This window comes from Molothrus ater, chromosome 1, assembly GCF_012460135.2.
Source record: "Molothrus ater isolate BHLD 08-10-18 breed brown headed cowbird chromosome 1, BPBGC_Mater_1.1, whole genome shotgun sequence".
Lineage (NCBI taxonomy): Eukaryota > Metazoa > Chordata > Aves > Passeriformes > Icteridae > Molothrus > Molothrus ater.
In genome coordinates, this window is record NC_050478.2 from 26042357 (window position 1) to 26059914 (window position 17558).

At 46.1% G+C, this 17558-nt stretch overlaps 1 protein-coding gene across 2 annotated transcripts; it reads left to right on the forward strand.

Moving 5' to 3' along the window:
- The first annotated feature begins 2323 nt into the window (after window positions 1–2323).
- TAC1 (tachykinin precursor 1) lies at window positions 2324–9002 on the forward strand. Of its 2 annotated transcripts, XM_036406861.1 has the most exons (6): window positions 2325–2446; window positions 3263–3400; window positions 3705–3801; window positions 4425–4448; window positions 6092–6145; window positions 8374–9002. In XM_036406861.1, the coding sequence occupies exons 2-6, from the start codon at window positions 3278–3280 to the stop codon at window positions 8421–8423; spliced, it is 348 nt and encodes a 115-aa protein (XP_036262754.1). In that variant the 5' UTR covers window positions 2325–2446; window positions 3263–3277; the 3' UTR covers window positions 8424–9002. The 2 variants fall into 2 exon arrangements, with proteins under 2 accessions (XP_036262755.1, XP_036262754.1); XM_036406862.2 differs by lacking the exon at window positions 6092–6145 and having other exon boundaries at window positions 2324–2446.
- Window positions 9003–17558: the final 8556 nt, after the last annotated feature.

The following is a 17558-nucleotide window of genomic DNA, read 5'->3' on the forward strand; positions in this document are numbered from 1 at the left end:
TCATAGATATAAAGCTGCTAATATCATGTGTGAGGAAGAGGCAGCTTTGATATCTATGAGAACCTTGTGAATAAATATGTGAAACAGGGGGGTTTTGTACCCAAAGGCATTTTACCACGCTCTAGTACATCACTAGGATGGGGACTGGGCAGCACAAAGGCAGGAGCTTCAGCTTGTTTCCTTATTTGAGCCTTCTATGTCCTTTTCACATGAAAAAAATGAACTCAAAATCTTCCTAGGAATCAGCTTTGCTAATTAGCCATGAAATCTGCTCACTTTCTGAAAAGTTCATAGTGCAATGTCTGGCTATTGCAGGTCAAAGAAAGATTAAACAGCCAATTTATTTTAAAATTGAGAAAGAGAAAGTGAACTTGATCTATTAATAAGTTTTTCACTTCCACCCAAACTATTAGAAAAGCCTGAGATAAAGTACTTGAATTCATTAAAGTCTGAAGACTGGAAAGGACCCCTTTTTAATTTTTTCTTCTCTTGCTCTCTCAAAAAATAAAATCACTGTAATTTCAAAGGTCAAGTTATGGTTACATCCATTTTGGTAAGATGTTGAATTAGTGAATTAGAAGAGATAGGATATTTCAGTTCAAATTTGTACTTTCCAAGTGATAGAAATTGACTTCATAGAAAGTTGGGAGTTCTCAGGATTTCTGAGAGACACGAGCTTCAGGAATATTTGCAGGATTGGCAAGCCTGGTTTGGTGTATCTGATGGTGCTCTGTTGGCACTATAGTAAACAGAAACAAAATAATACACAAAACCACAAGAAAACAATTTTTCTTCAAGAGACTTCAAAATTCACACACCAAAGGGAATGCTGCAAAGGTGCAGCATGAAAATCTGATAGTTTGGGTTTCCAGAGTTGATAAACACTGTGGTTTCTGCCAGCTTGTTGATAGTCAGAATGAGGAGCATTCTCACCACCCGTGCTCAAGTCCTCAGCAGAGGTGCCCAATGCAGGTGCTTGGGCTGCATGAAATCCCTTCTCCAAATCGCTCTTTCTCAACCACACCCTCAAGCTGCCCATGTTGACGAGAGTGACCCTTAGCTCACTGCGTCACAATCTTATTTAACTGCAATCTTATAGACAAATCTGTCACAGGGGAAGGACGCCGGCAGGGATGTGCTGCTGCAGACTATGGCTCAGTACTCTCTCCAGTACAGGGTTCGCCTTTTCCCGCAGCCAGCCCAGCGGTGCCGGCCTGCTGCCCGGCCATGGCAGCCCCCGAGCAGGCACACACACCCCGGACCTGGCAGTGGCAGCCCCTGAGCAGGCACACACACCCCAGACCTGGCAGTGGCAGTCCCTGAGCCGGCACACACACCCCAGACCTGGCAGTGGCAGTCCCTGAGCAGGCACACACACACCCCGGACCTGGCAGTGGCAGCCCCCAAGCAGGCACACACACCCCAGACCTGGCGGTGGCAGTCCCCGAGCAGGCACACACACCCCGGACCTGGCAGTGGCAGCCCCTGAGCAGGCACACATACCCCAGACCTGGCAGTGGCAGTCCCTGAGCAGGCACACACACCCCAGACCTGGCAGTGGCAGTCCCTGAGCAGGCACACACACCCCAGACCTGGCAGGTGGCAGTCCCTGAGCAGGCACACACACCCCAGACCTGGCAGGTGGCAGCCCCTGAGCAGGCACACATACCCCAGACCTGGCGGTGGCAGCCCCTGAGCAGGCACACACACCCCGGACCTGGCGGTGGCAGCCCCTGAGCAGGCACACACACCCCAGACCTGGGGTGTCCGCACCCACCCTGTCTGGCCCTCCTCAGCTTCGTGCATCCCTCACTTTTAGTCCCGGTGGGCTGGGGCTACCTGAGCACGGGGGAGACAGGGCCGGGGGCAGGAAGCGGCCCGGGCACGGAGGCTGCCCCTCTGCCTGGCCGCCGGGGCTCGCTGCCCGCTGCTCTCCCTGCCGGCAGTGCCGCTCGCAGCGGAGAGCATCTCTCCGTGCCCTGGGGGAGCGGGACAGAGAGGCAGAGGCGACAAGAGGCGTCTGCACCCTTACATCCGCATCCCGCATCCCTCATCCAGATCCCCACCCTCACCGCGCGTCCGCCGCCGGGACGCGCCTTGGCCGCGGACGGTGCGGGGCGGCCCCGAGGGCGCGGAGCTGCGGGGAGGGAGCGGCGGGGCAGCGACGGGAGCCGCCCGCTCCGCTGGCCCCGGGCAGCGACGGGAGCCGCCCGCTCCGCTCCGCTGGCCCCGGGCAGAGCCGAGAGGCGCCGCCGGAGCTGGGGGCGGGGGCTGCTCGCCGGGGCGGGGGCTGTGACGGGGCTGGGACGATAAAACTGGGGGTAATTGCATTTAGGCAAATGAGGCTGTCCCGGCCCTCCCCGTCTCCCGGCATATAAAGTGGGGAGCGCTCCCAGGGCCGGCCAATGCGCTCGGAGAGCAGCGCTCGCCCTGCCCGCTGCAGACGGTGAGTGCGCTGCGGGAGCCCGGCCGGCCGCGCCTGTGGGCGGGGGGTGCGCTTGTCCTGTGGCTGTGTGTGGTGTGTGTGGTGTGTGTGTGTGTGTGTGTGTGTGTGTGTGTGTGTGTGTGTGTGTGTGTGTGTGTGTGTGTGTGTGTGTGTGTGTGTGTGTGTGTTGCTTTGTCCCGGTCCGTATGTGGTGCCTCTCTGGGGGGTGTCTGCTCGTGCTTGTGTGTCTGCACGTGCGAGCCTGGATGTGCCAGCATGTTTTTGTGCCCGTCCTTATGTGTCTGGGTGTGCAAAGGGATGAGTGTGCACCTCTGGACACATGTGTCTCTGTGCTTGTGTGTGTGGACAGCTACGTTCCTCCGTGTGTGTAGCTCTTTGAGTTCGTGAGTGGATGCATGTGTACCTGGATGTGTGTACGAGGGGGATGCATCTGTCTGCGTGTGAGTATTTGGGAAGGTGCGAATCCTAGATGTGCATAGACGTGTGAGGGTGTATTAAAATCTTCCTCCTGTACGTGCGTGTGTGGAGGGGCACCGCTGGCTGTGTGTGTCTGTGTGTCTGTCCGTGTGCTGGGGAACACACCGAGCTGTGTGCCGCTGTAGTTGGTGTGGGGTGTGTCCCTCCAGAGGGCTCTGCAGCAGTCGGGGCGGGGGTGCCGGTGTAACTGGGCAGTGTGGGGCTGTCCGTGCGAGGGAGTGTGTCCGCAGTGTGCCCGGGGGCTGTGTGTCCGGGCGGGCAGGGCTGTGTGTCCGGGCGGCCAGGGCTGTGCGCTGTGCCTGCCTGCGGCTGCCACGGCTCCAACCTCTGCCCCCGCAGGACGTCCCGGCGGCGATGAGGCTCCCGCTGGCTTTCGCCGTGCTCCTCCTGGCCTCGTCACAGGCGCTGGGCGAGGAAATGGGAGCCACCGACGACCTCAGCTACTGGTCCGACTGGTCCGACAGTGACCAGGGGAAGGTGAGCCCCGGCGGCCCCGTGGGGTGGGGAGCGAGGGGTTCGGAGCCGGGGGCTCCGTGCAGAGAGGGGTTCGGAGCCGGGGGCTCCGTGCAGGGAAGGGTTCGGAGCCGGGGGCTCTGTGCTGGGGGCTCTGTGCCGGGAGGGGTTCGGAGCCGGGGGCGAGCCGGGGCTCTGTGCCGGGAGGGGTTCGGAGCCGGGGGCTCTGTGCCGGGAGGGGTTCGGAGCCGGGGGCTCCGTGCCGGGCTCTGCCCCGCCGGGACCGAAGGGGGGGTCCGCACTGAGCGCCGCCGCTGTCGCCCCGCAGGAGGAGCTGCCGCTGCCCCTGGAGCACTTCCTGCAGAGGATGGCCCGCAGACCCCGGCCCCAGCAGTTCTTCGGCCTCATGGGCAAGCGGGATGCCGGTGAGCGGGGCGGGGGCTGCTCACGCCTCTCCGCACAGCTCTTCTCCCCGTTCCTGTCCAAATCTTACACGGTTATCGCTCGGGAATATGTGTTATATCTGTAACACATAATTTCTTGGGCTGCCATGAGGGTACTTTGGGTTTAGGCTTTTTTGCTTTGTTGTTTCTTTCAAGTTTTGTATGAGATAAGAGTTTAAAGCCCTCTCTTTTCCAATCAGCGAGTTTAAGTGTGTACCGGTTACAGCCCGTAAATCCCAGTAAGGGATAGCATGATGATTCATAGGTCAGCATACATGCCACTGAATCACCAAAGTGAAACTGGAAACTGGTTGAGTATACAATTATTGTCATGTTTTCTACACGTTTACCCAACCAAGAATTGATCTAAGAAATTGGCGCTAAACTAATCTAAATTGTGTGGGTTAAACTGAAACAAGCTTTTAGTCTCTTCAAAGAGAAATGCAGTTGTAAACCATCACTCTAATTCCCTTAAGTGGAATATGCGTAGGTTAGTTTTTGTATCTGATTTTTTGAAGCACTGCAATAGCATGATATGTATATGCCAATCCTTTTTTTAACAACTCTTTTTGTCTTTTTTCTCTTTCCTTTCCTCTTCCAATCAGGATATGGCCAGATCTCTCACAAAAGTAAGTTTAAAAAACACAAATATTTTAAGTAATCATTAGAAGACATTCAAATAGAGAATAGTGTATTTGACAGATTATTTAGAAGGTGACTGGTTTCAGCCAGGGACTGGCAGCACCACTGGTGGAGAAATGATCTATTAAAGAATTGAAACCTCCCCTTCTGCGCCACTGTGAGCCTGTATCTCATCTGAGCTGCTGCAAGCTTGAGATTTCAATCCATATTAATGTGCGGATGTTGCAGCTCTCTCTTATTTCCCAAGGGGGGATTTTGTAAGCCTTTCTCATTGGCAAGGCAGGCTTACTGCTAGACTCTGAGAGGAGCAATTAAGATGGCAAAATCTGGAAGATTAGAATAATGAATTCCCAGGTCCCCAAGAATGCTTTCATGGGGGCACCCAGTCCTCACATGCGAGATGCTGCATCTGTGCCCTCAGCATTGTCTGGGAATCAGGAGGGGCTGAGTGATGATGTGCTGCCATGTGAAGAGCCATATCTTGCCCCACTAGTAAGTGTGCCTTGCTCTGCTTCTGTGTAACACCCAGCAGGAGATGCTATCAGCACTGGGGTGTTACCTTGCTCTGCACAGTGGTAATTTTATTTGCTGAAATTATCTCACCATGTTTAAAGAGAAACTGGAAGATTTTTATTAAGTAAACATTATCTTATATCCTGTGAAACCTCCTCTGTCCACAGAGGCCGGCAACTATCCCAGTGTTCTATTATTCACAAGATGCTTTCTCTGGGGTTATGCATTGGAAGACCAAATAAAGAATCTGATACAAAGCTCATGCCAAATTACCGTCTGACTAAAGTAAAAAAACTACAATTTTCTGAAACTGCTTCAGCTTGAATTAATACACATGAGGTCTGAGTATCTTGCTTTGTATATGAACTCACCAAGCAAAATTCTTTCCAAAGAGAAACTTCTAGGTTTGACTCAAAAGCCGCTTTAGATAAAGCAGAACAGTTAGTTTTCATTCCTTGTCTGAAACTATAGCTACTACTATAACCTGATATGTACTGTAGGCCTAAACTTGGAGTAATTTATCCTCTACACTTCCAGTGTCTTGAGAATTACTAAAGGGACAGGAAGGTAATACCTGAACTTATAAATATTCCAAAAATAGAGCCAGACTGTCCAGCTCAGACGTGTCCAGACACAGAGTCCCATTGGCTTCTTCTCCAGTAAGGGCTCCCACCTGACCTGTGAGGGAGGATTTTCTTCCACGTTACAGAAATAAAGCAACAACAGGTAGAAGAGATGCACCACACAGACACAGGCTATACCAAGACACTGCCTTCTTGTGCATTTGCTCAGATCAGTAGGAATCGTAATGGGAGAGAAATAAGATTTGTACTATTAGTGGCCATTGGTTTTCTGTTATACTTAAAAAAAACCCTAAAACCAAAGGTCTATCTAACCTAATGAGAAGATGTCCACTAACTGGCCTGTGCCTTGGTCTATCCTGTTCAGTCTGATTAGTCAGACTGCTGTTCATTCTCTGTTGTCTGAGAGTGATGTGAACCACTGGTCTGTGATATAAACAGTTTCAGACCCTGTCTTCTTTCCTTGCAAGAACCTGTTATTTTAAAAGCCTGCCTAGTTAAAATGTATTAAAATACCCCTAAATGTATTTTTTCAGGGCATAAAACAGACTCCTTTGTTGGACTTATGGGCAAAAGATCTTTAAATTCTGGTATGTATTTGACTAAATCTGATACTTGGTGATATTCAGCCTCTTCATTCCGTTGCCTCTTTGTTCTCTCCCAGCGGATGGAAGAAGCAGTTTTCATGCAGTGTAGATCCAGAATTCTCTGTAAAAGAATCAGAATTTTCTTTGTTACCCAAGATATTTCAGTGTTCACTTCACTTCAGTCCTTGAAATGACCAGGCTAGTCTGAGCTGCTGGCAACTCAGGTAGAATTCCCCAGAGCACTTTCATTACTGTCCTGTCCTTGCATGTCCTGCTAGTCCCCAAAGTGCTATTAAAACAAAACCCCCTAAATTTTAATGACATATCAAGAAAAATGTGGAGGCTGAAAATGCAAGGGTCACTTAACTTGTGGTCTAAATCCAGATCTCACGAGGTAAAAGGATATCTTCTCTGGAGACCCTTTTTCCTAATACTTGGAGTAGAAGGTGAAAGAACAGAACTGTGCCATTAACACCATCTCATTCTGCAGATCAGGCTGTTAAATGTTCACAGTCTCTTTCAGCTTTTGACTTCACCTAAAGCATTTTAAACTCTGAATGGGTACTGTGAATTTGTTTTCCCATAGCATCCATATGGGCCAGAATTCTCCTCTCCCCTCCTGTGCAGAACCCGGAGTCTCCCCATAGCTCTACCTTCCTTCCCTGTGCTCTAGGGCTGTACTAAGGAAATCCCTCACTGTGAGCTATAAAGTATCAGTTGATTCTCCAGGATAAGAATTAAAAAAATAAAAAAAATAATATGTATTTCATGTCTCTGAAATAGTTCTCACTGTTTTGTTAAATGGATGATAAAAGTTAAATTACTAGCTGACACCTTTACATTATGTGGATACGTGCTGTGATCTATATTCTGCAATTATGGTTGTCAGTAACTTTTATTTTCAATTAAACCCTCTTCAAGACTAGTAATATTGCTCTCTGCATTATTTTGCAAATTGCTACATATCATGAATAATTTTGTACAATTTTCTGCAGTGGCAATAGCTATTAAATGCATAATACCTGTAAATATATCTGCTATCACAAAAGTAAATAGCCTGTAAGTAATAAATTTGGTTTGGTTTCCACTGGGATTACATTTACATTAATATGAGAATGTAAAATACAGAAAATGTTTTAAAAAATGCAAAGATGTTATTGCCCTAATTTCAAAATTGCTGGTATAGTCAGGATACTATTATGTGGTATTTCTGACAAAAGGGAATAATGATGTTTTACTCTGCTGGGCAATGTAACACCTGTCTGACAGGTAAAACTAGAATTCACAGCTTTTCTGCCTCTGCAGGGAGGCTTGAGGGGGAAATGATAAGAAGTTTTTGCTCCACCAGAGGAGAAGATGGGTCCTAAGGACTGTGTAATCAAAGCAAGATCAGGAATAGTGAGTGCTAGGACTACCCTCACTTCTCCCTTTTGGGAGATATTTAACTGGGCAGGACCTTTACCCCATGCTGTGATTCTGTTCTGCAGGAAGCCCCTGAGCTCCCTGGTAGTGGGCAGGAGCTGGTGCTGTCCCTCTGGGTGTGAGTGTGTTGCTGATTTACAGCTTCAGGTGCCAGAGCAGGGTGAGGGGAGGCTGATGTCTCTGTCCCTGGTTTGGGGACAGCCTTGCTCAAGAAAGGCTCTCTGGATTTCACTCTCATTTTAAATGAGAAAGAAGGAGAGATCTACCACTACTAAATGTAAAATACGTTGCTTAAGACTATTTTAGCCTGCAGCTTGTCAGCATGGTAGTCTGAGAAGCTTGAGGAGCTTGGCTCCTGCCACAGTGTACAGTAAAATTATCCCTGTGTGCAGGGCTTGTGGACAGGGAGAGTTTCCAAGAGCTGGAAAAGAGCTGACTGCACAGGAATGAAGGTGGATATGTGTGTGCAGAACCCCTCTGCCACAAATTGACCTGAATGCTTGGATCCTATCAGTTAGATGAATCGCTGGGAGGTAAAGGGGCTCTGAGTTAATGGTGCTTCAAGCAGCTCAGCAGATGAGAGCTGGAAAACGCTGCTCAGCCCTTCAGCCTTCTGGAGGACAGTGTAGTCTGAGAGGTGAAACCAAACCAAAGCAGCTCAGGGATGGGCCAGGAGCCCTGGTCTCTGCTCCAAACATGCCACTGGTGCCTGGTTGTGCCAGCTGGCTGCAGGTCTCTGACACTTTGTGTGCTTGCTGGTGCTCATGCAAGGCTGTACCTTGTGCTTCAATGTGCTTCGTTTTTTGCAGGGTCCTCTGAAGGGAGCATAGCACAGAACTACGAACGGAGGCGTAAATGAGACATTCCCGTGCATTATTTATTAAACTTCATTTGTTCTAATGGCCAATGCAGTGTAATATAAACTAACCACTGTATGAAATAATTATTTATTTAATAACTGAAGGGGTTTGGTTTTTTTCGAGTTGTACATTCAATAAAAGTATTATTTTTCATATTGTGGCAGTGACACGTGTTGTGTAGGTGTGTTGTGGTTCTGAAAGGACCAGCAACCCTGGTGATGTCTCACAACAAAGCACATGTTTGATATGACCTGTAGAGTTATGTTTACTAAACAAGCAAGTATTCTTTTGTTCATTGAAAGCGAGTCTATCAGCTTCACTGCTAGTGCAGAACAGAACTGATGTTCAGTCTAGTGCCTCAATTTGTTTTCATGGTTTATTATGTACTGTAATTTCTGTATCAAAAAATATATTTGTATCCTTGCAGCATGTTTTATGTTCTGTGATTATGCATCAATATATTTTAAAAGGGGGGATGGGTAATGTTTGAATGGGAATCCAAAGTCTTCATTTCATAGTCTGGAATTTTATGATAGTAACATTTTAAATAAAAACTACTCTGGGGCTTTTGCAACATACTTCCTTTGGTGATAGTGATGGAGTTATTTCCCACGTTGGTCTGGAATAAGAAATAGCAACAGTGGTCTGAGACTGGAAAGAAAGATCAAATTAGTTTCTTTTTGCAGGGAAGCTGTGAACCTCCTCATGTGTGTTTTGGTGACGGTTTGAGGGATTTGCTACTGGAGATAGGAGTTCCTGGCATTGCTCCAGGTCACACAAGGTGCCACCCCTTCTAAACCTGATGGAAATCAGGAAGCATGTTTACTGAATGGAAAGAGCAGGATGTATCCCCCCAGCTCAAATAATTTGGTGTGGAATTAATCCAGCATTGTAGGTTTATTATTTGAAAGCCAAGCTCTTAATAAGTTCTATCCCTCAGCTTCACAATAAAAGCCCCTGTGGGTGTGAATCCATGCAATATAAAAGAAAAAATCTGTGACTGTAATTATCTTTTTAATTAAAATATCTGATTGCTATATATCCAGGATAGGCCTGAAATGCTACATCCATCTCAGCAGATGCCAAGGCATCTGGAGTTCTATCACCTTTCCCCCTGCTATGAGCTATACTTCTCTGATGCTATGATGCAAACTTTCATTGCAGATGAATCACAAATAAAAACAGCCAGTGTATACAAACTAAATTTAAAACTAAGTAATATGAAAGGATTCACTGCTTGTTGTTTCCCACTTTGGAAATGAACTCGTACACCTCCATTTTCAAGGTTACCTGAGGCATCATCACAACTACCCCCATTAGGAGCAGGTGGGTGCTGGACCTCACTCCTCTGGGTTAGAAGCAGCACCTAAGCCTGCCCATGCTTAAAGCAGATCCCACTTTCAGCTAGCTAGAAGCCAGATCTAGCAAGGTGGGGGCTACACGGTGGGAAAACTGAGGTGGCTTGTGGCAGGGACCTCACTGATGTGAGATACAGTGGTTGTACTGGCACTCTGGCAGCTCTTTGTCTTTCCAGGGCTAATTTTCAGGCTGATAAACTTCTGTATGAACTCTCACTGAGCTCAGTGAGGAGGAGAAGCTGACTGCTGGGCTAGCAGCACAGCAAAAGGACTGTGGAAATCATGTTGAATAATGCTTGGTGAAGGGTAGAAAGAAAGAAAAACTTTAAAATGCTGTTACCCTTGCCTGGAGGACCCTGGTGCTCACAAGAGCTCACAGTGTGTGTGTGCTGAATTTTGAGACACAGAGAGGAAAGAAAAAGCCCCACCATTCACTCCCTGCAGCCTGCACATCTCAAAAACCTCCCTGCAGGAGTAACCCACTGCAAAGCCCACAAATATTCATGGGCTTTAAGTGTTTGAAAGACAGCACAGGTACTAAATAACAGCATCCAGTAAACAGATTGGACTGAATTTTCTAGAAAAAACAGAATGGGTTCAGTTGGAAGACACCTTTAGAGATCATCTAGTCCAACCCCCTGCCACGGACAAGGACACCTTTCACTAGACCAGAGTTGCAACCTAATTGACACTGAACGCTTCCAGGAGTGGGGTATCCACAATTTCTCTGGGCAACGTGTTGCAGAGTCTCACCACCCTCATTGTAAAGAATTCCTTCCTTAAAACCAATCTAACACTACCCTCTTTCAATTTAAATATCTGACCAAATTCATGCCCACCCTCTGCAGTTGCTCCAACAGGTCCATGTTCTCCCTGTGCTGGGGAACCCAGAGCTGGATGCAGCACTCCAGGTGGGGTCTCACCAGAGCAGAGCAGGACAGGATCACCTCCCTCTCCCTGCAGTCTCCCCTGCTTTCGGTGCAGCCCAGGATGGGGTTGTCTCTCTGGGCTGCAAGCTGGGTCATGTTGAGCTGCTCTTCCACAAAGAGCCCCAGGTCCTTTTCCTAGGGCTGCTCTCAGTCCATTCCCTGCCCAGCCTTACTTGTTCTTGGGATTGCCCTGACCCAGGTGTGGGAGCTTCTACTTGGCCTTGCTGAACCTCATGAAATTCACACAGGTTCACTCTTCAGACTGTCAAAGTCCTTCTGGGTGGCATCCTTTCCCTCGAGAATGTCAGTGGCATTACCACAATTTACCCTAGAAGGAAAGGCTGAGCCTCTGTCACCAAAATAGTCTTCTTTTACATGTCAGTCTAGTTGAATGGTTTCAATCTGGCATTTTAAACAACTCATTTTAATTTCTGATGGCAAAATAATGTCAGATTTGTGCTAATATGGATTTTGGACAAGTTTCAATTTAGCATTGATTTATATGTTTGTATAGACATATATTCCAAGCTAGAAATAAAGCAAAAACACCAAATGGCATAGCCTGAAATGTTTCAACTGACTGTACCAACAATTCATTAAAAATCCCTCCTGACATTTCAGTGCTGGCAGGGATGGCTCAGCCAGGCCATGCCACACTGGGGCTGTGGGCTGTGCCTGTGCAGCAGCTCCTGGCAGAGGTGGAGGTGCATGAATTGCACACATTGCAGGCATCCAGGCCAGCTGTCTGCTCCTGCCACAGACTCACTCCCAACATTTCCCCACAGGCATCCTGGGATCCTGGAGACACAAAGAGCAATTCTGTTTTTATCTGCCTTTAGTCTTAAGCAATATAGTCTGTAGACTATTGAGTACTTCAAAGGGAGTTTTAAATCATTCTGTGGTCTTTAATCTTCCTTTTAGGGCTCCACTGGCTTTTAAACAATTTTATGTGTGGGACAGCACTGATTGCAGCCCCAGGCCATTCCTGCCTTGGACCACTGGGCAGTGCCCACTCTCCAGCTCCACTGCAGGCTTTGGAGAGGCTTTCACTAAATCCCTCACTGTCTCCAACAGCCAGCCACACTGGGACACAGACTGTGCTCTTTTTGGTGGCAGCAGTCTGACATCCATCATGTTGCACAAGCCAATCAATAACACTGCAGCAAGGGCATCTGTCAGCAAAATGCAAGCAAGCTTTAAATAAAGCAACGAAAGTCTTTCTAGGAAATCAGCACAGAGAGTAAACCCAATGCTGATAATTGTTCCCACTGGGAATGCTACAGGCAGTTTGACATCACAGCCCACCTCCAACATGCTTAGCACCCTTTTTGCTTATTTTTTTCCCCAGAAATACATCAATCATCTGCATTGTGACATGTGACTGCTCTTCTGTAGGCACTGTCTCCCCTACACACAGGCACTCCCCTTCACCCAGACAGTGATGTTGAAGACAGCTTCTCAGAAGCCTGTCTTGCCCAAGAGTGACACAGAGGGCCAGCAGCTCCATCCATCATCTCCATCTCTGTGCTGTTGCATGGAGACTGGTTGTCCATGGTGGAGATACAGCCAAATTTAACCTGGCAAGCCAAAGCCAGAGCCATTGCTCACAAACCCTGCCCATGAAACGGGGAGCTGGGAGGGGGCCTGGCCCCCATACCTCATTTCACCTGGGGAGCTCAGGCTCTGCAGCTCTTGGCTAATTCTGATGCCACAAGCAAATCCATGCTCTGTTCATGCCAGGAGACTGGTATTTTCCAACAGCCATTATTTAAATGCAAACTTTGTCCCTTAAATTATGTCTCCTAAATGATGGCTGACTGCTTTATCATAGGAGATACTGAGCATGTCCCAAACGTTGGTAATGACCAAATGCTCTTCTGATGAGCCCAAGCAGTTCCCTTAGCCATAATGTTATACACTGCATGGACAAACATCTCAGAGTGACAGGACAAGAGCACACAGGGCTCCTTCCCCAGCAAACAGCCACCTGCAGTGCCAGATACAGCCTCACATCCTCGTGTTATCTGCAAAAGAGCTCACCTCCCTTTACAGAAGATAATTGTTATTAAAGAGCATAATTTTTTTAATTTTTGGTTTTGGTGTTGGCAAGTGAACGAAAATCCTTGAACCTACATCTTTCATGGAAGAGATAAAGATACTCTGTGCATTATTCTTTTAATACTTTTGATAGAGACTGAAATGTCAGCTGGAGAGATTGTGTGAAAATCATTATGATATTTATTTAAAATCATCACTGCTCCATTCCTGGTAGATATCTGATTTCTGTCAGAATAAACCATCTCAGAAACTCCTTTTTAAAGAGAGGTATATAAAACATGTGCAAAAAAAATCACCTCTTGTTTTCTATATCCATCTACAAATTACACAATGTTCCCACTTACTGCATATGGAAGAAATGAAATGTGAACAGAATGTTAGACAACAAAACACTTTATCTCTCATGGTGCTTCATGCTCTCCCAGAAGCCTGGAGGGAGGAAGCCCAGCAAGGTGAGATGGCTTGGCCAGAAGTAACAACAGTGGCTGAGCTAGAAATGCAATGCACACCATGTACCCAACCAGCCCCTTCAGTGCAAAGAAACGTCACAAATTATAAAGAATAATGTTAAATGCTAAGAAAATATTTGGGGGGTGGGGTGGGGTGGGGTGGAGTACCTTTTCTTTTTTTTTTTTTTCTCTATCTAAACCATTTCCTATATTTCTCTTTCAGCTGTAAAAGAGTTAAAGGATACACCTGCACCAACACACCAACATATCACAGAAGCATTTAGATTGAAAAAGACCCTAAGATCATAGAGTCAAACAAATGAAACAATGGAGACACCACCCAAGGCAAGAGAGAGTGAACTGTGTGAATCAGGTAAAGAACTGCATAAATTCATGCCTTATATTCTCAGTCACAACTGGAGTGCCAGGCAATACATGTTAATACACCTTCAACGTTTTATTTTCATGAACTAGTTAGCATTAAAAACATCTAGCTGAGTAACAGAACATCTTTAGTCACAGATACTCAATTTTGGCACATAGAAATGCTTTAATTTTCACTATAATAAAACTCAGACAATAGCCACATTGTGTTTCTGTGTACCAAAGCAATAAAATTTGAGCAACATGCTCTGGAAGCAAACCTGACCTGGAGAAGATACACACTAATTACTGAAAGAATGTATATGTACAGTGTAGTTATTCTAAGACTGCATTTAAAAAAAATATTATTCAGTGAATTTTGCAACAGTGAATTTTCACAACACCCAGAAGACATCTCAGCTGTTTTGTGAGCCTTGAGCATTTGCAGCTTGGATTCCCACAGTACTAACTCAGCCCAGGCAAAACCTGCACCATGTGGGCATGGACTACAAACCTCACCAAAACCACACACAGGCACAAGACAGCACTTCAGAGCAGTTTCTTGAAATACAGCATAATGAATTCTGATGTCTGCAGATGGAAACCTGTTTATCCACAGCACATCTTCCCCATACTTCCTCACCAGCCCAATTCCAGCTTGAGGAAACAATCAAACCTTCCTGTCCTGCCCTCCCAGGCTGCCAAAGGAGTTCCAATTAGTGTCAATTGGGATAATAGCTCTATTTGCATTTTTAAGCTATTATTAGCAAGTTGTCAGTCAGCCAGTAATTTGTATCACTTTGATATAATGAGTATTTAAATATTTAAAAGGAGAATGTTCCTTTCTACCACCCCCTTCCTTTTTGTGCTAAAATAATAATGGTTTTAATCAAAAGTAATTTGTATTAATATACATTTTGCCCCAGGTGTTAAAGGCAGTCTTCAAGAGCAGTGGTGATAGATGTTAAGTAATACAGTTTATTAATATAGACAATTACTTCTATCCTTGAGAGTAGCAAAAATGGAGGCAGCTTTTACAACCAGAACAACCTGATTCTCCTCTTGGCCTCTGCAAGATGATTATGGTTTAGGAATTGAGGTCAGTTCAATTAATTTTATGTACTCAATGTTATAATTTTCTAAAGGACTATTTTGGACTCAATTACTCTTTCTTCTCCTTGATGAAAATTCATCAATTAAGCACCCTGTACCACAAAGACACACATTCCCCAAAAAAAAAAAAAAAAAAGAAAAAAGCAGAAGACCTCTCTCAGAACATTCCAGAGTAGGCAAAAGGCTGTGTGTGTTTCCATGTTGCCATTACACCATCTATGATCACTGGGAGATGTTTGTCCTGACAGGGCTCGAGTCTAGATGCTCAGGTATACACAATTCATCATCACACAGCTCACAAAACAACTGGATTGACCATTTACATAAACAGGAAATCTTTCCAAATTTATATGATGTACTGCATTTTATAATGCATTTGTATTTTTAAAACAATGCTTTTGAGAAAAAAAGTACCTAAGCCTTTCTGACATGCGCCTGTAAATCTTCCCAGTAGCCTTGAGAGGCGGGCCCATGGAGTCCAGCCATGCCAAGGGCAGGGCCTCACACCTGGGTCAGAGCAAGGCCAAGCATACAGACAGGCTGGATGGAGGATGGATTGAGAGCAGAACTGAGGGGAAGGACTTGGGGTGCTGGTGGACAAGCTTGAGCCAGCAGTGTGTGCTCAGAGCCCAGAAAGTCTATGGTTTCCTGGGCTGCACCAAAAGAGGCGCAGCCAGCAGATCAATGGAGGGGATTCTGCCCCTCTACTCCACTCTGGTGAAACCCCCTGGACTGCTGCACCCACCTCAGCATGGGAAGGACATGGAGCAGTTGGAGCAAGACTGGAGGATGCCATGGAGATGATGTGAGGGCAGGAGTAGCTCTCCATGAAGACAGTGTTGGGGCTATTCAGCCTGGAAAAAAGAGCTTATAGCACCTTCCAGTACCCCAAGGGATCCTTCACGAGAGAGACGTTTTACAAGGATATTTAGAGATAGAACAAAGGGAATGGCTTTAAACTGAAAGACAGTAGATTTAGATTAGATTTAAGGAAGAAATTCTTTACTGTGAGGATGGTCACACATTGGAACAGGTTGTCCAGAGAAGTTGTGGATGTCCCATCCCTGGAAGTGTTCATGGCCAGGTTGGATGGGACTTTGAGCAATCTGAGCTACTGAAAAGTATCCCTGACAATGGCAGGAAGGTTGGAACTAGATGATCTCTAAGGTCACTTCAAACCCAAATTTTTCTGTGATTCTATCTTAATGTTCTCTTTGTATGACTATCTGAAATCCTTATGATCCTTATATTAATCATGGAGGAAAAAGGAAAAATGAAAACTCCTAAGAACTTCAGAGGCAAAATTAACATTGCTCATTCCCTAGTTTGGTATTGTCTTCTAACTTCCCTAGAACTGACATTTTATACCTACCCAACTCAAATAACTCATTTTTAATATACCTAGTTTTGAATTACCTCTAAATGGAATTTTGAACGCCTTCAATACTAATACAATTCAACTCTTAGCTGCCACCTTACCTGCAGCACCAGCACGAGAAGCTCTGCACAACATCTTTTGAGCAAGATCAATTTGAAAGCATTTTATTTCATGCGTGGCTTTATCCTTTTTCTAATCAAGTACTTATTAAATTCCACGAGGCTCACGCACAAATCCCAGTGACAATCGTTAGTAAGGAAGATATTAAAAGCAGGGAGAGCAGGAAGGAGCGCATCTTCCCCAGGGATGAGGAGCTCATCTGCACGGACGCGCTAACTGGCGGCTGCCATCTGCCGGCTAGGAAAAGAAAATTTTGTCAAAAATCAGGGAAATTGTCCCGGAAGCAACTTCCCCATCCGAATTCAAGTTTTGACAGACTCTTTGTGTCATGCTGGGGGAAACGTGGCTGCCTCTTGGCTTCCCGGGACACAGACAAGGGGCGCAGTCAGCCCCGACTCGCATGGCAGAAACACAAAGGCGGGCGGGCTCCAGGGCAGCCAACATCTGCTCATGGGCTGATTAAAAGATCCAAACCTGAGCATAGTGCTGGAAAAAAACCTGGTTGCCCAGCTAGTTTTCTCCTGTTGAGAGAGTTTCCAGGCAACAAAAAGTGGCACTACAGAGAGGGGTGGGTGAAATATCACAAACAGGTCTTGGAAAGCAGCTGTTAATGTACCACTTCCCCCAGCTACTACCCCTACCAACTTGCAGAGAAGCACAGCAGCAGTCCCTTTGCTGGGAACAAGCTTTTTAAATAAAAAAATAAATTACTCCTTTAAATGAAAATAAATTGAAATTATTCAATTAAAATAAAAATACAATTACAATTCTGTGCATTACCTGCATCCAGAGACAGGCTTACACAAAACTAAGACTTTCCAAACTACAGCCATTCTGTCAACCACAATATCGATGTAAATACATAAATAAAAAGCAATAAGACCCAAAGTTCCAAAATGAGGGACTGTGAAGGCATGATGCAGGTGACTTGTGTGCTTTGGCTATCCCATGGAAAGGCACTGAGGAACATACAGTATAATTTTTACAGAAATAAGCAGCCTCTCCCACAATTCAGCTGCTCTCTCCTTTGGAGACACTGTTCTGTAGCCAGTTCAAACACAGGCTTATCTTGTATCAAATCCTCTTTGCACAACTTCTGTTAATGGGAGCCAAAAATTAGGTCTCTATCAGAAAAAAAAAAAAATAAGTCCATCCCTCCAAGACTCTAAGACAGGCTGCTTTTACACTTTACTGTGGTTTTAAACAGAGTTTCAAAAATTTTACCTGATTTCAAACCATCCCACATCAAAAAACTCTGACCAATGGACTCAGGGTCCTAAAGTCCTGCCAAGTGCTCTTGAATCTTACGTGCTGGTTTGTACTGGGGAACTTCTCTAGAGAGCCACTGTCAGGAACTCTGGGATGT